Below are 22,329 nucleotides of genomic sequence, written 5' to 3'. Positions count from 1 at the left end.
CTGGCACACGGGTGATTGGGGGGGTGACATTGCCCTGGATTTGGCCACGTGGGGCCATGGTGGGGTCAGGACCGCAGCACAAGGACAGCAGTGTTCTGGGGGCTACTCAGGGTCATCAGGGGCTACTCAGAGCCAACCAAGGGCTCCTTGTGATCATTCAAAGGGGCTACGTATATCTGTCCAGTGGCTACTTGGGGTCATGCAGGGGCTACTCATGACTGAGGACTACTCATGGCAATCTGGCACCATCCCAGGGCTCCTTGTGGCCATCAGGGGCTACTGAAAGCAAACCAGGGGGCTCCTTGTGGCCATCCAGGGGTTACAAATGGCCATCAGGGGCTACGGTCTGTCCTTTGAGCCACTCAGGACTGTCAGGGGCTACTTGTGGTCATCTAGGGGCTACTCACAGTCCTGTGTGAGCTACCCGTGACCCTGTGCAGGTTACTCATGGCCATCCAGAGCCTCTACTCATGGCCATCCAGTGGCTACTCACGGCCTTCAAGGGGATACTTATGGTCATCCAGGGGCTTCTCAGGGCCATCCAGGGCCTCAACTCACGGCCATCAGGAGCTACCCCCAGCCTGTGTGGCAGCGGCCTGGTGGCAGCTCCTCCCTGCATGGAAGCATCCGGGAGCTGCCTCCGGCTTGGCACGAGGGGCCACGTCACGGCCGCTCCCGGCACAGGGCAGCCGGAGCGACCGGTTGGCAGCCGAGGCGTGTCTGGAGAAAGCTGCCCTTTCCCGAGGCTCTGGGGCCGGGCTGGGAGCTGCTCCCGCTGCCGGGGGGGAGCAGGGGGCTCCTCCCTGCTGGGCCAAGTCCCGGGAGCAGCCGGAGCAGGCACGGGGAGCCCCGGCTCCACTGGGGCAAGACAGAGCACGCTGGGAGCTTGGCACGACGCTCAGCTCCGTCCCTCTATATGGATTTTTCCAGGCTCTGTGTGTGCACAAGCAGCAGAGGCACAGCACAGCTCCTGCCAGCGTCCTCAGCCCCGCATCCTTCATCCCAACAGCGTCATCTGGCCGGAGCGTGGGATGAGGCTCCTCGGTCCTGGAGTGTCCTGCATGGGGTGGGGGTCTCTTTCTGCAAGGCTCCGGTGTCTGCTGCATGATTTGGCCCCTCCTGTCCCTCCACCGAGGCACCGGCACAGTATCTTCATTCCAGATCGCTGTTAATTGGTTAATTGACGTAGGATCGATGCTTGATCCAGGCCCGCTCGATCCACGGGGGTTTAGCAAGGATTCCCATCGATTCCCAGTTCCTGGATGGTGGCTGCTTGTCAGTTCCACACTTTTACCCCTCCACTGTGATGGGCGGCTCCCGTAGCTCGGGGTGGGGGGGTTCAGAGCAGACCCTCAGCAGCGCCGTTTTCCCCGGGGTTCCCTTGTAGCCCCAGCCCAGCCTAACACCAGGGCTGATGCCTGGTGAGGGTTTGCTGGAGCCCAGGCTGTGTCAGGATGAGCCCCCACCACAAGTAGCCCCTGGATGGCCACAAGGAGATCCCAAAGGAGCTGTAGGGCCACGAGCTGTACCACCCTCTGCAGCAGCAGCAGCAGCAGGAGGGAGGTACAAGAAGCAGGCACTGGGAAGTCTCTGATTTATTAAAAGGCACTTGAATCCATACAAAAATGACACGTGGACCCCTGGAAAGCCCCATCCCGATGCCAGGCAGGGCCATGGGCATGGAAAACTGTCCTCCCACCCTGGGATTTGAGGAGCTTATGGCACCCCAAAGGCTTTGCCGAGAGCTCTGGGGCCTTTGCTGAAGGATGCAGGGCTGGAGGCAGGAGGTCCTTCCTGGTGTCCCATGGCGAGTGGCCCAGAGGACAGTGGTGGCACTCGGGGCTCAGCGGTGGGGCCAGCCCAGGCCAGAGTTGGGGTGCTCCTTCGGGCACCTCTCAGGCAGGCAGGGGGCTGTAGGGCTTGTCCTGCTCTGGCCTGTACCGCTGGAAGAGCCAGAACCGCACGAGGCTGGTGACGATCCCTGGCACATTGGGGACCTGCGGGAGGACACGGGGGGAGAGTGGATGTACGCCTCCCCCTGTGGTGCCTGGGGAGGTTGTTTGGCCCCATCCCAGCTAATTAGTTAAAATCAATAGTCATCATGCTGAGCCTCGTTACCCTTGGCTGGGTGACACACGCAGTGCTGAACAGGGCCGGCCCCAAGCCAAGTGCTCAGCTGAGAGGGAATGGGGTGGAATGGGATAGGAATGGGATAGGAATGGGATAGGATAGGAGTGGAGTGGAGTGGAGTGGGGATGGAGTGGGGTGAGATGTGGCAGGAGGAGGGCAGGAGGAGGACAGGACGGGATGGGATGGGACAGGATGGGATGGGATGAGATGGGATGGAGCAGGGTAGAATGTAGATGAAGCAGGCCAGGGTAGGATGGGATGGCGATGGGACTGTGTGGAATGCAGTGGAGTAGGATGGATTGGGACAGGATGGGATGGGGATGGGATGAGATGGGATAAGACAGCACCCCTTGGCATTCCACCACCCCAACCCACTGTGATGTAGAGATCATGGAGCTGCAGTCCATAGAGTGTCCAGCTGCTGGAGGCCACAAGGGTGGTGACGGTCAGGGGAAAGGACAGGCACCGCGTCGACTTGCTCCGGACAACCTTGGCCTGCGGGAACAAATGTCAGGCAGGGCCCGGGCTGGCCAGCCCCAGCCCCACCGAGCCCCACGCACCAGGTCAGCCAGCGGTGAGAGGTACATGCTGATGGTGAAGACGCTGCAGAAGAGCCCCAGGTGTGCCAGGCGTGTCCCCGTGTCAACCAGGACGGTGAAGTAGCCATAGCCAGTGACCACCACAGCCAAGAGCAGCAGGATCTGCAGCAGCACGGGGCGCTGGGAGGGACAGCAGGGGGACATCAGGGTGAGGGTCCCCCACCCTCCCCATCGCCCCAGGCCCCTGCCCCACCTTTGCGGGGCTGTAGTAGAGATACACCAGGATGTAGAGGGTCTGCAGAGCTGCTCCGATGGCGTTGACGGTGATCACTGTCCCGTCCCCCTTCAGGCAGCCATAGCCCAACCAGCTCAGGTTGCTGCAAGGATACGGCACAGGCACTTGGCTGCAGCCTGGGGGATCCTCCCTGCCTCTCAAATGTATGTGACTCCCCCTCCCCGGGGCCCGACCCCGCTGTACTTGGCATCGGTGGTGAGGAAGGGCAGGAACTGGATGTTCTCCACACTCTTGGTCGCCAACATCTGGCGCAGGTCAGACCTGGGGAGAGCGGAGGGCAGCGGCCTCCTCGGTGCCCAGCAGTGCTGGGGTGAGGGGGCTCCAGTCTCTGAAGCCAGCAGGCACTGCACCCCTTCACTCTCCTCCCCCTGCACCCCACAAATGGGACTCAGCACCATCCCCAGTGCACCCCTAATCCCTTTGCACCTGCCATCCATGGCCCACTGCACCCCCAAACTGGGCCTGGTGCCCTCCCCACTGCACCCGCAACCTGGGCCTGGTGCCCTCTCCACTGCACCCCCAAACTGGGCCTGGTGTCCTCCCTGCTGGATCCCTTTGGTCCCCACTGCACCCCCAAACTGGGCCTGATGTCTTCCCCACTGCACCCCCAAACTGGGCCTGGTGCCCTCCCCACTGCACCCCCAAACTGGGCCGGATGTCTTCCCCACTGCACCCCCAAATGGAGCCTGATGCCCACCCCACTGCACCCTTTTGGTCCCCACTGCACCCCCAAACTGGCCCTGATGGCTTCCCTATTTTACTCCCAAATGCCCCTCCATGGCCTCCACTGCAGGCCCCCAAAACGCCTCTGTTGCCCCTCCAACCCTCTCACCAGGCCCCACACTGCACCCCCAAACCTGCCCTGGTGTCCTGATTGCACCCTCACCCCCCACTGCACCCTCAAATCCCCCCTCCCCTGCACCCCAAATCCGGCCCCCGTTACACCCCAACGCCCCCGGCCCTCGGTGCAGCCCCGAGCCGGCCCCGTTCCCCATCGCTCCCGCCCCCGCCCGGGGCCGCCGCCGATCGCTCACAGGCCGGTGGCGAACATGGCGAGGGTGGCGGCCAGGCAGACGCCGGCGAGCACCGACATGACCGTGCCGGACACCGGGGCAGCGGCGGGAGCGCGGCGGGGCGGGGCGCGGCGGGGCGGGACGCACTACCGGTGAGGGATCGGCCGCGCACCGGGCGGGGACGGGCGGCGGCGATCCGGCTGCGGCGGCGATCCGGCTGCGGCGGTGATCCGGCGGGGATCCGGCCGCGGCGGCGATCCGGCGGCGATCCGGCGGCGGCGGCGATCCGGCGGCGGCGGCGATCCGGCGGCGGCACCGCCACGCGGGCACACAGGCGGCCAAGGGGAGGGCACCGGGCCCGGTTTGGCGGGGGGAAGCATCCCTTAGGTCTCGTGTATTGAGTGCCCCCCTACAGGTTTGGGGGTCCCCCGTCCTGGCAACCCCACAGCCCGGAGGTCACACGCCCCTGTGACCCCATGCCTGCCGCCTCCAGGAGTCACACATCCTTGTGACAGTAATTCCCCAGGGTCCTGCGCCCCTGAGATCCGTGTTTCCACAGGTTTCAAGTCCCGGTGACTCTGCTGTCCCACGGTGCCCTCACACATCCCTGTGACCCCAAGATCCCGCCTCTCCATGATCCTCCATCTCTAGGATCCCCCTGCACTCGGGTGTTAATGCATTCCTGTGACCCCAGTGCCCCAATATCGCACCTCTGCAGGCCCCTCGCTCCCTGGGGGTCCCACTTCCAGGGGCCTCAAATTCCTGTGATCCCTGCACCCACAGCACCTCACACCTCAGGGGTCCCACATCCCTGGGGTGCAGACAGGCTGCATCCCCTGCCCAGCCCCGGGGGCTCTGGCTCAGACCCCTCCTCATCACCGGTGGGATTTGTCCCATCCCATGGGGTCTGTCCCACTCCAGCAGGGTTTGTCCCAGGAGCTGTTACCCCCCACCTGGAAGCTCTCTCCAGTGCAGGGGCTGGGGTTCCCACCCTCATGGGAGGCCTTTGTGTCACCAGATAAAGCCGGGGACAGTGCCAGCCACTGTGGCACTTTGGCACTTAACAGCCCCGTGCAAACACCAGCCAATTAATTAATTAACCAGCCCAACCCCCCACAGGGGCCAGGAGAGCCTGGCCCAGGAGGGTGGGGGAGGTCTCAGGAGCTCAGCATGGTTTTGGTTATTTATTCCTGACAATGGTATAAAAAGTCCCGTGTTAGAAAGCTGTACAAAGGGGGTGCTGGGGGGTCCCTCCGGCATCCAGCGGAGGGGAGGGATGGGGAAGGACCAGAGGATGAAGGGTAGGGTATGGGTGCAGCACAGCGAGGAGTGGGATGTTTCTTTACAACCCCGCTCCCCTGGCTGCGGGGCATCTCCAGTCTGTCTGTGCTCGCTCACCGCTGACGCTGGGGGTAAGAGGCCCCCTGCACTGGTGTCACCTGGCCACCCCCATGTCCTCGCCTGCAGGACACATTCCAGTTCGAGCCCACCACCGGGAAAGCCCCGAGGGTGGTGGGTGAGCTCAGCTGTGGGACAGGGGTGCCAGCCCCCTGCCCCTCTCCAGTCTAGGGCACTTCAGCCCCTCCAGCTCCAGGCTCCTGCTCGGCTTCTGGCTGCCAGGACCGGCCAGGGAAGCCTGAAGGCTCCAGCTGCTCCAATGGCTTTGGGCCCTCCAGCCCCATAATACTGACAATTCCTTTCTTCGCCCAGACGTGCGCAGGGCAGGGCACCTGGGGCAGAGTGCGGGGCCCACGGGGGTCCCCAGTGGCCGCAGCCTCGGTGGGTCTGGGCAGGCGGCGCAGCTCAGAGCCCCTGCAGCACCAAGAGGGGCAGGAGGAGGCTGACGAAGGTGAAGGGGCGGCTGCTGCTGCGCATGGCCGAGTTCTGCCCCACGCTCCTCAGCACGTGTGCAGCTGCATCGTCTGTGGGGGAGAAAGAGAGGAGCAATCAGCAACAGGCAACCTCAGAAGACAAAGCCGTACCCCAAACCAGCAGCACAGCACCCCTGCAGAGGGTTGCCACCAGTCTTGGTACCTCAGCCAGCTCCAGAGCCCCCCAGGAGGGGCAGGTGAGCTTAGCCCAGTGACCCAGCAAACCCCTGTGAGGGTGGCTACATTCAGGCCAGTGCCCCCCACGTCAATCCCCCCCAGAAGGTAATCGGGCTCTGCCTGGTGCCCCCAAGAACACCCTGTCTCCCTGGAAGGGAAGTCGGCTCAGCCCCAACCCACAGCCCCCAACACACCTGCCTGGATCCTCCCCTTCTGTGTCGAGGCCGGGGCAGGCGGTGCCAGAGCTGCGGAGCAAACGGGGAGGGGGGGGTCACGCCAGGGAAGGACAGCACCCCAACCTTCCCAAAATCCTGTTCCACCGTGGGCTGTGCCCCCCCGCCCCCGCCCCCAACACCTTCCCGGCCAAGCCGCGCGTGCCCACACCCCGGGCTGGCCGGGGGCCACGGCCAGGCCGTGACTCAGCGCGGCCAAGGCCACGCTGGGCACCGGCGCCGCGAGCGGGAAGGAGGGGACGCGGGGGGGGCCCTGAGGGGGTGGCGATACTCACTGCCTTTGCCTGTCACCGTCACCTTCAGCTTCAGGCAGGCTTCGCTGTGGTGGTGGATGGGCTTGGCTGTGAAGGGAGAGAGAGGCAAGTTAGACAGGGATGGGGAGAGCCCGATGGCGATTCCCTGCAGCACCTCAGAGCCCCCCCCAGCACTCACAGATGTAGTAGTAGCTGTGCCCCTCCCTGAACTCCTTGCCCAGCGTGAAGGGAGTGAAGCGCTGGAACTTCTCTGAGAACTTCTCGGGGCCGTGCAGGGCGCTGGGCTTGTCGCATTCCCAGCGGATCTGCTCCTTGGAGCGGGGCTTGCAGGCCTGGTACTCCTCGAGCTCCACCAGGTAGAGGGTGTAGCGCTCCATGGCGCGGGGGTCCACGCTGCCCTCCTCGTAGTGGGGGCAGATAATGTCCAGGTAGTCATTGAGACGAACCTCCACCGTGTAGTCACTCCACAGAAACCTGTGGCAGGAGCGCGGGCAGGGGGGTCAGCCCTGGGTTAGGGGCCTCACTTGCACCCCCAAATCTCCCACACCCAGGGGGGCCAGCACCCTGCCCACGGCAGCGCTGAGTGGGGGCACCCTTGGGTCCACCCTTCCCTGTGCTGAGTCTTGCAGCGCCTGGAATAGCTTTGAAAGTGCAGCCCCCCCCCCTTCACTCTCCCTCCGGCTTGGCCCCCCAGCAGTGAGTGGTGAGCGCACCCCACTTCCCAGCGCTTCCCAAGAGCCGGGGAGCAGGGAGGGGACCCGCTGGGACGCGCACCCTGCCCGCACCCTGCCCGGCCCAGCGCTGCCGGAGCAGGAGGCGTCGCGGCTCTCGCCGTGGGGCAGCCAGCCCGGCTCCAGCTGCGCCCCACACCCCACCCGGGGGGGGCACGCTGGGGGACTCCACGGGGTCCCCACCTCGGCGGCTGTGGCGGCCTCGAGAGGGCACATCCACCCACGGGGGCACCCCCTGCTCCCCAAATCCTGTGGGGGCACACAGGGGACACAGCCCCACGACCTGGGGGAGTCCTACACTCGTGGGGGACACGGCCTGGGGAAGGGAGAACCCCCACAACCTGGGGAGGGAGTGACTCAGCCCAGGGAAGGAGGGGAAGCCCCACATCTCCACATCTGCCTAAGTGTGGGGCAGCCCCACAGCTTGGGGGTCTGGAGAGTGAGAGGGGCCCCCCGAAAGCCAAGGGGGACAGTCCTAGAGCCTGAGAGAGGTCGTGCCCTGGGGGAGTCACCTCTACAACCAGGGGGAGCCACGGCTCCGGGCGGGGCCGGGGGGGGACACCCCTAGAGCCCGTGGGGCTGTTGTTTGAGATGGGGTCACCCCTCAGCCCGGGCTGCCGGTGAGCGGGGGGCCTCGATCCAGGTCTACCCCCCCGCACATCCTTCCCCGTGTTTGTCAACACGGTCCCCGGGGCCGGCGCCGGGGCTGGCGCCGCGCCCCCCCCCGCGGGAAGGAAGCGGCCCCTTCGCACGGCCCTGGGAACGGAAAGGCCCCCCCCGGGCGCACCTGGACCGGCCCCGCCGCCCCCCGCACGGCCCCGCACGGCCCCGCCGCCTCGTCCCGCCGCCCGCCCGCACAAAGGCCGCCGGGGAGCGCAGCGGCGCCGCCCGCGCCCTCGGGGCTGCCGGTACCGGGCTCGGTGCGTGTTTGCTGGGGGGGGGGGGTGGGGTGGGGAGGTCGCGGTGGGAGGCGGGGGGGTCACTCACCGGGGGTTGGAGCTGTTCCAGAACACCGTGTGCCGCTCGGCCAGCGCCGCCCAGCACAGCCCGAGCCCCAGCAGGGCCAGGGGCACCCCCGGCCGCCCCATCGCTCCCCGGGTGCTGCGCTCCACGGGCGGCCCCTCGCCCGCCCCCGCTTAAGTACGGCCACACCACCGCTCCGCCCCCGCCACCGCCCCGCGCTCGCACAACAACACACGGGACGAGGCGGGGGAGCGAAACACACACACGACACACCCCCCACCGGTATCGACTGGGGGGCGCGAATCGCCCCCCGCACCCAGACCGGCACCGGTGGGGACACGCACTCCCGGACACCCGAACCGGCACCAGGCAGGGGAACGCGAACCCTTCCCTGCCGAGACCGGCGCTAGCCGGGACACAAACACATCCTCCCCCCGACACCGAGAGCGGGCCGGGGGACACAAACCTTCCCTCCCCTACCGGGAGCGGCACCGGGTGAGGGCACACACTCCCCTCACAGCACCACACACTCGCCCCGCGCTCCGGGTCCACCCCACAGACACACACACCCCATCCCCCAGACGGGACACAGAGCAGGGGCACCCCCACAAGAGACCCACAGCAGGCAGGGACTCCACACACACACCGGCACGGCCTGGGGGGCAGCACCCACCACCCATGGTCCTGCCTGGGGTCACCTTCACTGGAGCGCAGCCCGGGCTGATCCCCACAGAGCGACCTCGGAGACCCAGGAGGGAACAGCACCCTCCTCACTGGGAGGCCTGAGGGTGTAGGATGGGAGCTGTGGGTGCGCACTGGGGTACTCCGGGTGCAGGACAGGGGGCTCTGGGTGCAGGACGGGGGCTGTAGGTGCAGGATGTGGGGCTGTGGGTGCAGGATGGGGGGGCTGTAGGTGAAGGACAGGAGGCTGTGGGTGCAGGATGGGGGGCTGTGAGTGCAGAATGTGTGGTTCTGGGTGCAGGACAGGGGGCTGTGGATGCAGGATGGGGGGCTGTAGTTGCAGTACGGGGGGCTGTGGGTGCAGGATGTGCAGCTCTGGGTGCAGTGTGGGGGGCTGTAGGTGCAGGACAGGGGGCTGTGGGTGCAGGGCAGGGTGCTGTGGGTGCAGGGCAGGGGGCTGTGGGTGCAGGATGTGTGGCTCTGGGTGCAGGGCGGGGGCTGTAGGTGCAGGATTGGGGGCTGTGGGTGCAGGACAGGAGGCTGTGGGTGCAGGGCAGGGTGCTGTGGGTGCAGGGCAGGGGGCTGTGGGTGCAGGATGTGTGGCTCTGGGTGCAGGGCGGGGGCTGTAGGTGCAGGGTGGGGGCTGTAGGTGCAGGACAGGAGGCTGTGGGTGCAGGGTGGGGGCTGTGGGTGCAAGACCGGGGCTGTAGGTGCAGGGCCGGGGTGGGCACCATGGGCACGCTGCCACCGCCTGTCGGGAGCGCGGTGCCTCGCTGTCGGCTCCCATTTGCTCTGACACGGATCCATCCGTGTCCCGGACGGCGCGCGACGCTTCGCCGCGTGTTGTGAAGCGATAACTCAGCCGCATTTGCAAAACAACTTTCCTCTTGTTTATTCCATAATGATCCATTGATTGTGGGTAATGTTGCATGCCCTGTGCCGCAGCGGGCGCGGAGCGCTCCCCTGGCACGCGGCGGGGGCTCCGGCACGGCGACGGCACCGCAACCTGAGAGCGGCCGCTGCTGCCACAGCCAAGGCATCCTGCGGGGCCAGGCCTGGGGGGCTGGCTGCCCCACATCCCACCCACACCCCACCTGCATCAGGTGGCGGCCTCTCTTCCCCCCACCCTCGCTCCCAGGGAGGGGGACCGGCTGCTTTTCTCTCATCCTCCCTGTTGTGGCCAGGCCTGACATCATCCATAATGACAGTGTGAGGCCTCTGTTCCCGGGATGCCGGCGCTGCCGTGGCTTGCACAGGGGAGCACCTCCTGGGAACACCCCTGGGATCCCAGAGCTGGAGCGCGGCACGTGCAGGCCACGGGGATGGGTGCAGCCAGAGGGTGGTGGGAACCAATCCCATGGTCCCGGCATCGCCCTGGTGCTGCTCCCTCCACCTCGGGGACGGACTGTGCCTGGGGAAACCGAGGCAGGGAGCAGTGACAGGGGGAGGGCTGGGCATCCCCTGATGTTTGAGCCTTGTGCTGAGCCTGCCAGGGGCATAATGAGCCTCCTGGGGCACCGTGCTGCATCCATCCCGTGGCACTGGGATGTGGTACCCAGCCCTGCTGGCGCTCCCCTGTGCTATCTGCCATGGCCCCAGCCCTGGAGCAGGGCCACCAGGACACAGGAAGGGGACAGGGAGTGAGGCCACATGGACACAACAAGACCCGGTGTCACCACCGTGCCTGGCCCAGTGCTCTGGTAGAGGACCAGGAGTGGAAAGACAAGCCCATGTCCCCTGCTGGGGACAGCCTGAGGGACAAGCTGGGCCTAGAGCTGCCCCATTACCTCACCTGGGACACAACGGTGGGGCACAGGGTGGGCAGCACCCTGGGGGGTGCTGAGTGCCCACCTGCAGTGGCACCGGGAGGTGCCGGTGGCGGTGCGCACATGGTGCACACGGTCATGGCACCTGGGAGCGGGTGAAAACGGGCTGGGATCGGTGCCCACGACGGCGGGACAAAGGTGAAGCAGTTTCGCGTTGTAAACATCGTTGGTGCTCCGTGTGGGGCAGGTGGGGCTGGCCAGAGGCCGCTGAACTCGTGACAAAGTGTTTATGGTTTCCCGGCTGGGGACATGCAGGAGTGCCCCGGCCCCTGGCTGGGCTGACGTCACCCGTGCAAAGCTGGGGGAGGAAGAGGAGCCGTCCAGTTTGTGGCCGGGAGCGAAGGCCGCGGTGACGCGCGGTGCCAGCTGCGTGCAGCCTGGCAGGTAGGCATGGCAGGTAGGCATGGCAGGTAGGCATGGCCTGCTGCCAGCCTGGTGGGGCCAGAGCCGCAGCCCCAGGGCTGTCCAGCTGTGCCAGGACCTCAGGCCTCTGGCCAGAGAGCCCTGACTGGGCAGGGAAGCTGCCCTGAGGTGAGGCAGAGCCCTGTGCCACACAGCTGCTCCTGGCACGCATGCCCTGCCCGGATCTGCTGCCAAGGCTGTGAATCCCCAAAACACCCAAGGGGCACACAAACCTCAGCACTGGGGTACCAACGAGGGCCCTCCACTCGGCTTGGGGCAGCTGCGCTTGGGAATCCCCTCTAACAGCGCCCCAGAAGACTCCTGGTGGGTCTAGGCCATCCTGCTGCGCTCAGCCCTAGGACATGAAGCAGACCTGAGCCAGGTGGCCGGTGCCCCCGAGCCATCAGTGGTGCCACGCACGCACAAAGAAGCGGTGCCAGGGTCGAGGCGAGCGGCAGGAGGGATCCTGCAGGCAGAGCTCTCTGTGCCAGGGCAATGACTCCAGCTCTTGCACCCCCCCGGGGCACTGGCCACCTCAGCTGTGTCAGGCTCACTGTGCCACATGCCACCAGCATGGCACCACACCGGGACAGGTGCTGTGGCCAGTCCCTGGCAATCAGCACCCGGCCAGATCAAGTCCCGTGGCAGTGGTGGCGGTTCTGCCCCAGCCACGCCATGCCCACCCTGCCCCGGGTCAGCAGACAGCTGCCGGTGGCACCTCAGGCAGCGGGAGTCCACGGCAGGGAGCTCAGCCCCATGTCGGGCCAGGCCTGTCGGAGCGCGGGGGGAACCTGGGGAATTCGGCGTCTGCTGGGAGGGCTCCCAGGACCCGTCTGACGGGTTCGTCGGCTCTTCCCGCACCCGGACAAGCCCGGGCCGGCGGGACACCCAGCCACCGCCCAGCAGCGCCTGCTGGGTGGGGGAGAGCGGCTGCCCTGCTCTCTGGGGCTCTGAGGAGCCCCTTCCCCCAGAATCCACACTGAGAGCAGAGCTGCAGCCCCTCATCCATTGCTGCCCTGCGGAGAGAGCGGCTGCCCCCTTTTTGGGGTCACTGGGGCTCCCCCCAGCCCCACAGAGTGCAGGGTCAGGAGCTCACGGCTACTCCCCTGTGTCTGTGGGGCCTGTGGGGGTCTGGGCGCCCCAGGAACACTCACCTTGAGGTGCGACCCCATCCCCAGGCACAACCCAGCCCCCGCATGCCCTTGGCTGGAAGCACTGGCGGGGGGAATGACGGCGTCCCCCATCCTGCAGGAGCCGCCGGCGTGTGCCAGATCCCCCCAAAACAGGCAGGAGCCGGCATGCCCGGCAGAGCCAGACGCGCCGGGGGTTGATGCTGGAGTTCCCATGGGGCTGCCAGCAACCCCACGTCTGCTCACCCTGTGCAGCGGTGAGGATGACAAAGAAGGCTCTCCCGCCCCTGCCGCACCCAAAGGCCACCCCAGCACCCCCAGGGCTGCGTGCCAGGGGTCCCCCGCGCTGACCTTACCTTCAAGCGCTCCTGCTGTCCACGCTGCATTCCTGTGGGCAGCACCGGCTCCCTGCCAGATGCTCCCTGTCGGCGCTGGGGAATCGATGGGGAGCAGAGCCAGTGGTGGGGAGCACCCTGCATCCCCCTGCCAGCTGTACCGAGCCCGTGGCTGGAGCTGTCGTGCCTGGCAAGGCGGGTGAAACAGTGGAGGTCAGCCCTCTCCTGAATGCCTGTCCCTGTCGGAGCCCCCCCGGGAGGGCCAGAGCCCCTCCAAGGGCTGGAAGTGCTGCACGCCACCGTGACAGGGATCCTTTTTTTTTTTTTTTTTATCCTTTTATTATTTTTTTTTTAATAGACTAAGAGCAGAATATGAAAATCACCAGCCAAAGCACTTGAAAAAAAGATCGAGAATGTTGTTGTTGTTTTTTTTTTTTTTTTTTTTTTGTCTTGTTTTGTTGGTTTTTTTTTTTTCCCCAAAAAGTGTCTGTGCGTTTGCATAGGTCGGGTCTTCACGGAAGACGAGGAAAATCCAACACGTTCGACTATGTACAAGCCAGCCCGGGGCCGGCGCCACTGCCTATGGTACAGTATAGATATATCTCTGTAGTCGCTCTCTGTACAGTATGTATAGATCTATATGGGTATGTACAGGCTGCCCGGCCCCGGGGGTCCCTGCTCTCATCGGGCTCCCCCGTTTGGCGCTGCCCCCGAGCCACGGGGCAGCCACGGGGCACCGGGGGGCTGCGGGCAGGACCCCCGCGCCCCGGGGTGGTGTCGGCGGCGGGCGCAGCGCGCTCGGCCGCATCCCTGCGGACGTGGCCGCATCCGCTGGCGGGACGGGAGGCGAATCCATCCGGACCGGTGCGTGCCGTGATCCCCGCCCCCGGGGCAGCTCTGCAGGCGGCTCTCCGGGCAGGGGTGGTGGTCGCGCTGGCTCTCACGAGGGGCAGCAGGTCGGGGGGGCCGCACTCGGCAGAGCGGCGCTGGCCGGGCCCCCGCGGCACCCGGGAGCTACGAGGCCAACAGCGTCATGAGGAAGAGCGCGGCGGCCACGGCCAGGGGCAAGTGTTCCCGCTTGGGGCTGGTGCCGCTGATGCTCTTCTCCAGCTTGGGCATCTCCGGGTTGAAGTTTTCTGTGGGGAGGAGGCGAGAGGGTGAGGAGGGCAGCGGGGCGGCCCCGAACCCCCACCCCGCGTTGGGGGCTGCCCCAGGGGCGGCGGCGAGGGGCGGGGGGACGGCGCTGCGGGGCCGGGAGCTGCGCCTGACTCACCCAGGTCCTCGATCTTCACCTCGGGCCGCAGGGTGAACTGGGGCAGGGTGGGCGCCAGCTTCTCCCCGGAGTGCGACGCTGTGGAGGGAGAGAGGGGACGGGGGTCACGCTCCCTGGATGCCCTCCTGCACCGCAGCCCCCCCCAGCCCCCTCTCCCTCCCCAGCAGGGATGGGGGATCCGCCGGCCAGCCTCGCCGCCCCCGGGATGGGCACGGGGGTACTTACTGGAGGCGCAGCAGACAAACACCTTCATCTTCAGGCAGGCCCGGCGGTGGTTGTGTGTTGGCGTGGCTGCAAGGCAAGAGCGCGCTGAGAGGGGCTCCGTGGCGGCGACCCCAACCCCAGGCACCCCGAGGCTTGGTGGGTCTGGTCAGAGGAGGGGCTGGTCCTGTCCAGGGTTGTGCTCTGGGCTGGGGGGATGCAGCAGCACCCCAAATTCTGCACCACTGCCCTGTGCCAGCACCCCAGCCCTAAACCATCGGCCCCAGCATCCCAACCCAGCACCGGGATCTGGCGCCAATGCCGCAATCCTGCAGCAGCATCCCCTGAACCCTGACCCCGCATCATCATCCCACATCCTACATCATCATCCCCCAGCACCCCACAACGCATTGGCACCCCCATCCACACCCCCAACCCTCTTCCCATCGCTCCCCACATCCCTATCTGTTCCCTGCATCCTGTAAGCCCCCCACCTCTTGCTCCTTCAACCCCTCCCAGAGCTCCAGGTGCCCACTCTAAGGGGGGGAAACAGCTGCCCAATTTTGGGCGTGCAGGGGAACCACGTCCTCCCTGGGGACACAGAGGAGCCCAGCTGGGACCTGAGGGGGCCCATCTGAGGCCTGGGGGCTGTGTGGGGGTCCCGCTCCGGCGCCCCACGTACATATGTAGTAGTACTCCTGCCCCGCGCGGAACTCGTAGCCCAGTGAGAAGGCGCTGTAGCGCTGGAACTTCTCCGAGAACTTGATGGGGCTGTGGGGCGCGTGGGGCCGGTTGCACTCCCAGCGCTTGAAGCCCTGGCTGGTGTTGCAGGTGCGGTACCCCTCTGCGTTCACCATGTACAGCACGTACTGCTCCAGCTTGTGCTCGGGCACCGAGGCGTTGTAGTGCGGGCAGTAGATGTCCAGGTAGTCGTTGACATTCACCTGCACCGTGTAGCCCTCCCGCCGCAGGCTGCAAGGGAGAAGAAGGGACGGGAGGTCAGGGACACGCCCTGCACCTCCTCAAGCAGTGTTCCCGGTCCTCCAAAGGGATCCGGAGGCTGGATGAGGGGCAGGTTGCAGGGGAGGTTGGAACTCTGGGAACAGTGATAGCCCCTGTTCAAGCTGGATCCCCCAGGGGTCTGGATCCCTGCGCGACCTGAGCCTCACGTACCCGTGGGGCAGAATCGCCATCCTGGAGGGCACAGGTGGACTGGGGGGACAGGCGCTGCTGGGGATGGGTGTCAAAGCCACATGCACGGGTAGGATGGGCAAGAGGACGGGCACGCGAGGCGGCCCTTCTGGGTGTGCCGGGAATGTGCCAACAGCCTCAAAGAGGTGATGATGGACACACAGACCCAGAAGGGCATCAGAGTCCCACAGGCGCCAGGGTCTCCACGGGACACCGTCCGTGGGTGCGCGGGGGACCCTGGCATTCCCTGGCATTCCCTGGCATTCTCCATTTCCAGCAGCCTGGAGCCGACCCACCGCTGCCGCCCACCACGGCCCTGGCACGCGCCGCAGCTCGGAGCCAGGATTTCTCACCCTGCACTGGCTAATCCCGTTAGTTCGTTAATGCCGTAAAGGGTGGCCCTGGGGGAGCCTCATTTACATTGATTAGGAGCAGCAATCCCCTCAGATCCACTCAGGAGAGGCTCCGCTGGCTCCTAATCCGCGCCCGGCGGAAATCCCGGCCGCGGTAATCCTCGCCGCCGCGCTGACCCGCTGCTCCTGCCAATTAATTACCACCCGGCGCTGGCTCGGCACCGAGCCGCCTCGGCGGCACCGGACCCTGACCGGACCACGCTCCGCCGCCCTCTTCAGCGCTCCCTCGGGGGTCCCTGGCTCGCACCCCGCACGACATTGACCGCAGCATCCCGCACACGTGGCCGAGCTCCCCCGTGGAGCTCCAGTTCACGGCGCATCGCTCTGGATCACGGCCCTTTTCCCACCTCTCAGGCCAAACCCGAGACCGGGATCCCCCAGAGCATCACCGCGGGTCCCCTTGACTTTGTGTGGGGGGGTTCGCCACCCCTCCCGGAGCCCAGCGGCTCCCTGGGTCTCCCGGCAGGGCTGGGCAGGCAGCGGGCAGGGCTACGCGTGCAGACGCCCCACCCTGCACCATCGCCCCCGGCGCTGTTGGAGGAGCCCCGGCACTCCGCCAGCGCTCCCGGCACCCGGAGCCGAGCGTCGGAGACAGAACCGTAGCGGGACGAGGTGCCGGGAGGCAAAAGGGGGGCCCAAGGAGCGGCGCCTCCAGCACCGGGGGGGCAACAGAGGGGGCTGACGGCGGAACTCATCACCCGTGGGACAGGGAGCGCGGCCCCAACGCGGCCCCTCCCTCGCTGCGCAGCCGCTATTCCGCAGCCCATCCCGGCACCCGCCGGCAACTGCTCCGCCGGGAAGGTGCTGAGGCAGCCACCCTTGCTGAGCGGGCGCCGGGACCTTTCATCTTCCCCCTTTGATGTGGTGGGAAGGGGGGCGGGGGGAGAAAAAGGCTTGTTATTAAAGAAATGGCCCCAAGGAGAAAATCGCAATTAACTCCACGCGGGACGCAGAGCCGGGACGCCAGCGTACCCCAATACCAGCTGCCCCACACCGGGGCGGGCACCGGCAGCCGGGGCTGCCCGCGGCCGGGCTGTGGCTGTGCCGTGGGACAGAGGGACAGGAGGAAGCGTCACGCGTGCCACTCTGCCATGGGGGGGCTGGGGAGCGGTAACCCCACATTCCCTCGTGGCACCCAGCGCCGAGGCACAGCCCCCCGGGACCCCACGCTGGGGCTCGTTAAGCCACGGCTCATTAAGAAGGGCGGCTGCTGATAAACAGTCTCACTAACGAGGCACCAAAATCTCCCCTGGGCAGGGGGACACCAGCACCCCTGGCAGGGTACAGGAGCCCCAGGTGCTGTGGCAAGGCCCCCACGGTAGTGAATCCCACGGGCACTGCCAGCTGCCACGGCATGCCGGGAGCCCACGGGCAACATCATAAACCAGGAGGGGCTGGGGAATGGCCCCACGTGGGGAGAGACACGGGGCCACCACAGCCCGAGGCACGTCCAGGTGATCCTGGTAGCAGCTTCGGCCACAACACCGTGCCCCTGCCACACTTGGCTCCTGCACAGTCACTGCAGAGCAGCACTTCACACAGCCAGATGCCCCCAAATCCATGCCCTCCTCAGTGCAATGGCTCAAGAGCTCCAAGATCTGCTGACAGCACCATGCAGGGAGCCCGCGGGCCTTGGTTTGGGGTGGAAGGGCAGGAACACTGTGAGAGAGGGACTCTGCCTCCTTTCTCACCAGCACCCATCCCAGAGCAGGCATAGGCTGCCTGGTCCCTGCCAACTCCACAGCTATTGGGAAGCACCAGCAGCCTGGGCTGGGCTGGACCCTCGATACCCCAGACTCTGGCAGCCGTGGCGTGGCCGGTGGGGATGGTGGGCTCTGGCAGTGCCCGAAGGGTTAAGTGCGGGAGGAGAACGGGCAGCATCGCTTCTGCACGACTGCGTTTGTAGAGCAGGGCTTGGCGAGGCAGTGGTACCTTTCCAGCAGCCCGTCATGCTGGGCAGATGGATGTCCCCTGGCAGCACCGGCCCCGGGCTCAGCGCCCACCGGCCCTGCACAGGAGGGACCCTGGTGGGACCCCGGCTACCTGGCACGCCGCAGCCACCGGTGAGCTGGGCGGCCGCTCCGCTCCCATCTGCTGCCATAAATCTGGGCTGCGTGCTTACGCTGGCTCCCACACTGCTGGGGAGCGCCTGGTGCACTGCAGCATGCCCCGGCAGCGGTGGCACGACGGGGACCAGACCCCCGTCTAGACCCCCACACCACGGAGACTCATTCCCGTGAATGGAGAAGCCCGGAGGGCGGCAGGGCCGGAGCTGGGCTCAGCACCCCACACCGGTGGTGCCGGCGGCGAGGAGCGGGGCAACGCCGGGTGTCCTCGACGTGGTGACAGCACGGTGCCCCCCAGCACCGGACAGCCCTCAGCACAGCCCGGCTCTTTGTTTGGCTCCAGCAGCTTCATCCTTTTGGCGCATCCGGGGGCCCATCCATCACCCAGGGAAACAAAAAAGTGCCATTGATTTGCAAGTCCCCTTCCCATCACCCCGCACCACAGCGAGAGGCCGAGGCGCATCGACCACCGCGGCCGGCTCACCCGAACGGACGGAGGGACAGACGGACCGACCGTCCTCCTGCACCCACCGCGGGGGGAGAGGGGGGCTCAGCGCGGCCCCCCCCGTGCCAGCCCTCCCCACGCAGCCAGCGCTGCACAGTCACGGCGCCCAGACGGCCACGCACACGCGCGCTGGCTCGGCAGACAGCGCCTGCGACGCAGCCCACGCACACGGGTGGCACCGAGCCACAGCACAGCCCCCCCGGCCTCGCCTGGCGCAGCCGCGGGCGCTAACGGCATCGCCGGCACACGGTGTCCCCGGGGCCACCTCCCTGCGTGGGGAACTGGAGCTCCGGGGGGAACGGGAGCTGCTCCCCACGCGGAGGGAGCGGGGTGCCACCGGGCAGCACCGGAGTGGCAGGGACAGCCCCCCCCAGGCAGCCCGGGACTCCAGCACCGCCCTACAGGTGCCCCCGTCACTATCGACAATTCCTGTAATCCCAGCTAAAGCCGGCACCTTCGCGTGTTGCTAACAAGATCAATGAGGTTTTTAATTGGGTTTTAATTAAACCATCAATCTGCAACCGGTGACTCAATTACCAGCCCAGGCAGGAGCAGGTGGCCTCGGCCCTGTTGCACCCCGACACCGCGGCCGCTTCTCCCACGGGAACACCGTCAGGGCTGCCGGGGCTCGGTGCCGCCCAGCGCCGTGACTCACGGGGCACGGCACGCTCTGCCCATGGGCACCCGCTCCTGCCAGAGCTGCAGCGAGCACCCGTAGATGGGGGGCTGGCCGGGGTTTCTGGGTGCCCTGGGGACCAGCCTGGGGGGCAAAGCCGTGGGGCGGGGGTAGGCTGAGCCCCCCAGCCAGCCTAGGGATGCCAGAGGGGGTGTCGTCAGCAGAGTCCCTACATTCAGCTCCACAAGTGGGCACGGAACTGCCCCTGCTTGGGCACAGCTTCCCCGCACCCTGCAGCACCTTCTGCTGGATGCCCTCGGGCCCGCTGGTCCCTCCTGCTGTGGGTGACTCCGTCCTCAGCCCCGCGGGTGCCAGCGGGTGGGATGGGGGGATCCGGCCAGGCACAGCCCCGGGGTTGGGGTCTGGCTGCTGCAGGGGAGCCTGGGCCCCTCCAGACCTGCTCTGCAGGGATTTGGTTCCTCTCCTGTGTGAGATGCTCCCCAGCAAGCCAGCTCCATGCTGGGGCTTTCCAGAGCTCTCTCCAGCTCCCTCCGGGGCCCACTCCAACCCTCTCCAGAGCCCACTTCAGCCCTCGCTGTCTGTGACACGACCTCAGCCAGATAAAAGCCACCTTGAAGAGGTGAGTGTGGTGGCAGCGTCAGTGCTGGGGGGAGCTGCACGAGCTGGGCGCCTGCACAGTGCCAGGGCCTCCCTGCACTCAGGAGGGCTCTGACCCCCGCACCACAGCCAGGCACCGGCGCCTTGTGTGCCCCCATCTCACAGCAGCCCCCGCTCTGCCCCCTCCATGGCACCCAATGCTCTCAGTTCGAGCATCCTCAGGCCCCACGCAGGAGTCAGTGGCACAGTGTGGTGCACCCCAACCTGCTCTGGGCTGCTTCTTAGGGTGCAGCGGTGTTGGGAGCACTGGCCACATCTGTGCCCATGAACAGGGACAAATTGCTGTCCCCATCTCAGCATCTGGGACACCCAGCAGGGACATAGCCTCCAGCACGCCAGGCCCCAGCTTGTCTGGGGACACTCCAGGAATGTCTGACCCTGCTCAATGGGTCACCCCAGGGTCACAGACCCCCCAAAAGCTAGTGCCTGGTGGACATGTCTGTCCTGCACCCTTGTCCCATGCCACCAGGCCTATTCCTGGCAGGACTGGGGACTGGAGGGCAGAGACGAGTCAAGGGTCATCCCACACCCCCAGGGCTTGCTGGCTGCCACCAGCAGAGGTTATGGGACAGACGGATGGAATGCACAGCTGGACCAACAACCAGGCTGAGCAGGAGCAGGATCTGAAGATCCCACCTTCAACACCTCCCCTGGGCTTTGCCAACACACCCCAAACCCACAGCACGAGGGCTGCTCTGCCTGCTTGGTGACCCCTTCCCGGCCTCCTGGCACACCCAGCCATTCCTTGGGTGGCCAAGGGGCTGAGCTGCCGCCAGCCCCCTGCTTCCCAAGGCACCATCGGGACCGCGGTGGGCTCCAGGGGCCGCTCCCTGGGCTGCCCCTCGTTCTGTCGTCCCGCTGAGGGCAGCAACAGGAGGTACCCAGGGTAGCGTGGCAGGAGACACAATAAATGCGTGGGGTGCCTGGCGCAGCCTCCAAGGAGTGGCCACGGCCAGCAACCCCCTCCTCCCCAGAGAGCCCCGCAGGGCCGCGCTGGGCTTGTTTATGGCTCCACTTGCAGCGGGGTTGCTGGGATTTGCAGGCTGCGGCCCAGGGAGCCTAATTCCCCCCATAATTTATCTAATCCAGACACTTCGCCGCGCGGCTATAATTGTGTCCGAGCTGCCGCACTGCCTAACAATAAATATCAGCTCCAGAGTCCCTGGGACACGGCTCTGCCGCAGCCGCCCCCACCGCGCCGCCCATGCCCTGAGCCGGACGCTGGCGGCCGCGCCAGACACGCCTGCGCAGGGGGTGCGGGCATCTGGCAGCGACACCCCCGGCTTGGCACGGCCCGGGCACGGCCGGGCCCCCCTCCGCCCTGTCCCTCGAGAGGTGCCGGGGCAGCGACAGGCCGTGGGGGTGATGGGGTGGGGACCCTCAGTCACGGAGAGGCGAGGGTGGGGGTGTCGCCACCCGCCAGCGCCGTGGCGATGTCACGGCGTGGGGACGAGGCTGGGGGTGAAGGGGGGGGTCCGGTCAGAGCAGCGGGGTGCGGGGGGGATGCCGAGCGTGGCGGGGCGAGCGCGGCACCTCGCCATTGTGCTGCGCCTCGGCACGTCGCGCACACGCACGATTTATGGGGCCTGAGCTTCCGCCTGGCGACACAATCTCAAAGGCAGGGGAGGGGGCTGCCCGGGGCTGCTCCCACCCTGCACAAAGAGGTGTGGGATGGGGGGAGCCCAGGAGAGCCCCTGCGTCGACAGGCACCAGAGGATGCTCTGGCTGGATGAACGTCCCCGCCACACCCCTGGACACTCGCACCAGCGAGGGACAGAGAGATGGGCGATGGCAGCGTGCGCAGATCCCCGTGGAGGGGTCCGTGGACGCACCACGGGCACGCAGCTCCCCCTTCCCGGGAGCGTCCAGCCCAGACCGCCCCAATGGCACATCCGCTCACGGCTGTGGGTGCGCCGGCGAGGGCAGAGGCAGCCCCGGCGCAGGGTGTGAGGGAGGGGCTCAGCGTCCAAGGCCACCGCTCTGCTCCCGGTGGCCGCTCCCACCCTCCGCTCCCACCCCGCACTGTCCCCGCAGCCCCGGGGGTGCCACCGCTGCCGGTCAAAGGCGGCGGGGGGCGGCAGGCACCTGCCGGGCCCCCCCCGCCTCCGCCGCGCCGCCGGTGCCGCTCCCGCACCCAGACATGCGGGAGACGCGAGTGGCGGGGGGAGCGGGACCCCCGCCCGCCCCGGCGCACCGGGACGTGGATGTCTGGGGGAGCCAGACTCTTCACGCTGCCCCGGGTGGGTCAGCGCCGGCGGGGCTGGGGGCTCTTCCCCCGGTGCCCACGACCCCGTCGCGCCCGCACCGGGAGCCGCCGAGCCCCGCCCGGCAGCGCGGGGACACGAACCTGCCGGGCGGCTGCCCGCCTCCCGCCGCAGCGATCCCCGCCTTCACGGGCAGGGCGAGGGGCACCGGGGGGGCACCGGGGGGCACCGGGGGGCACCGGGAACCCGGCAGCCCCACCCGCACGGGGGCGCCGCGAGGATACCGGCACCGGGGGTCCCGCAGTCCCGGCGTCGCCCGCCGCCCCCAGCGCATCCTTCAGCGCGATCCCCGCCGTGTCGCCGCCGCGTCCTTCCCGGCGGCGCCCCCCACCCCGCGGCCCCGGGGACACCTCCACCACAACCCCCCCCCCCCACCCCCCCGCCTCCCGGTGCGGGTCCCGGCGCCCCCGCCCGCACTCACTGCGGGTTGGAGCTGTTCCAGTGCACGGCGTGCCGGTTGCCCAGGGCCCCCGGCGGCCCCCGGCCCGGTAGCAGCAGCAGCAGCGGGAGCAGGGGCAGGAGCCCAGCCGCCATCCTGCCGC

General features: G+C 67.2%; 3 protein-coding genes across 6 annotated transcripts; all 3 read right to left on the bottom strand.

The window, feature by feature from the left end:
• Nucleotides 1-1,583: 1,583 nt before the first annotated feature.
• SLC50A1 (solute carrier family 50 member 1) lies at nt 1,584-4,090 on the bottom strand. 2 transcript variants are annotated; one of them, XM_040088264.1, is made up of 6 exons: nt 3,999-4,090; nt 3,148-3,225; nt 2,923-3,046; nt 2,691-2,849; nt 2,506-2,625; nt 1,584-1,997 (listed from the first exon to the last, which is right to left on the bottom strand). In XM_040088264.1, the coding sequence occupies exons 1-6, from the start codon at nt 4,055-4,057 to the stop codon at nt 1,896-1,898; spliced, it is 642 nt and encodes a 213-aa protein (XP_039944198.1). In that variant the 5' UTR covers nt 4,058-4,090; the 3' UTR covers nt 1,584-1,895. The 2 variants fall into 2 exon arrangements, with proteins under 2 accessions (XP_039944198.1, XP_039944201.1); XM_040088267.2 differs by having other exon boundaries at nt 3,148-3,332; nt 3,999-4,017.
• A 1,187-nt stretch (nt 4,091-5,277) lies between these two features.
• EFNA1 (ephrin A1) lies at nt 5,278-8,343 on the bottom strand. Of its 2 annotated transcripts, XM_040088268.2 has the most exons (5): nt 8,231-8,343; nt 6,691-6,986; nt 6,534-6,599; nt 6,220-6,270; nt 5,278-5,899 (listed from the first exon to the last, which is right to left on the bottom strand). In XM_040088268.2, exons 1-5 carry the CDS (start codon nt 8,329-8,331, stop codon nt 5,781-5,783), a joined length of 633 nt encoding a protein of 210 aa, XP_039944202.1. In that variant the 5' UTR covers nt 8,332-8,343; the 3' UTR covers nt 5,278-5,780. The 2 variants fall into 2 exon arrangements, with proteins under 2 accessions (XP_039944202.1, XP_039944203.1); XM_040088269.2 differs by lacking the exon at nt 6,220-6,270.
• A 4,668-nt stretch (nt 8,344-13,011) lies between these two features.
• On the bottom strand, nt 13,012-22,329 carry EFNA3 (ephrin A3). 2 transcript variants are annotated; one of them, XM_040088262.2, is made up of 5 exons: nt 22,209-22,329; nt 14,737-15,026; nt 14,079-14,144; nt 13,854-13,931; nt 13,012-13,716 (listed from the first exon to the last, which is right to left on the bottom strand). In XM_040088262.2, exons 1-5 carry the CDS (start codon nt 22,319-22,321, stop codon nt 13,595-13,597), a joined length of 669 nt encoding a protein of 222 aa, XP_039944196.1. In that variant the 5' UTR covers nt 22,322-22,329; the 3' UTR covers nt 13,012-13,594. The 2 variants fall into 2 exon arrangements, with proteins under 2 accessions (XP_039944196.1, XP_039944197.1); XM_040088263.2 differs by lacking the exon at nt 22,209-22,329 and adding an exon at nt 15,228-15,490.

The sequence above is a fragment of the Hirundo rustica genome, chromosome 29, assembly GCF_015227805.2.
Source record: "Hirundo rustica isolate bHirRus1 chromosome 29, bHirRus1.pri.v3, whole genome shotgun sequence".
Classification (NCBI taxonomy): domain Eukaryota; kingdom Metazoa; phylum Chordata; class Aves; order Passeriformes; family Hirundinidae; genus Hirundo; species Hirundo rustica.
Note: the sequence above shows the minus strand (reverse complement) of the source record. Positions and strands in the feature narration are given on the sequence as shown.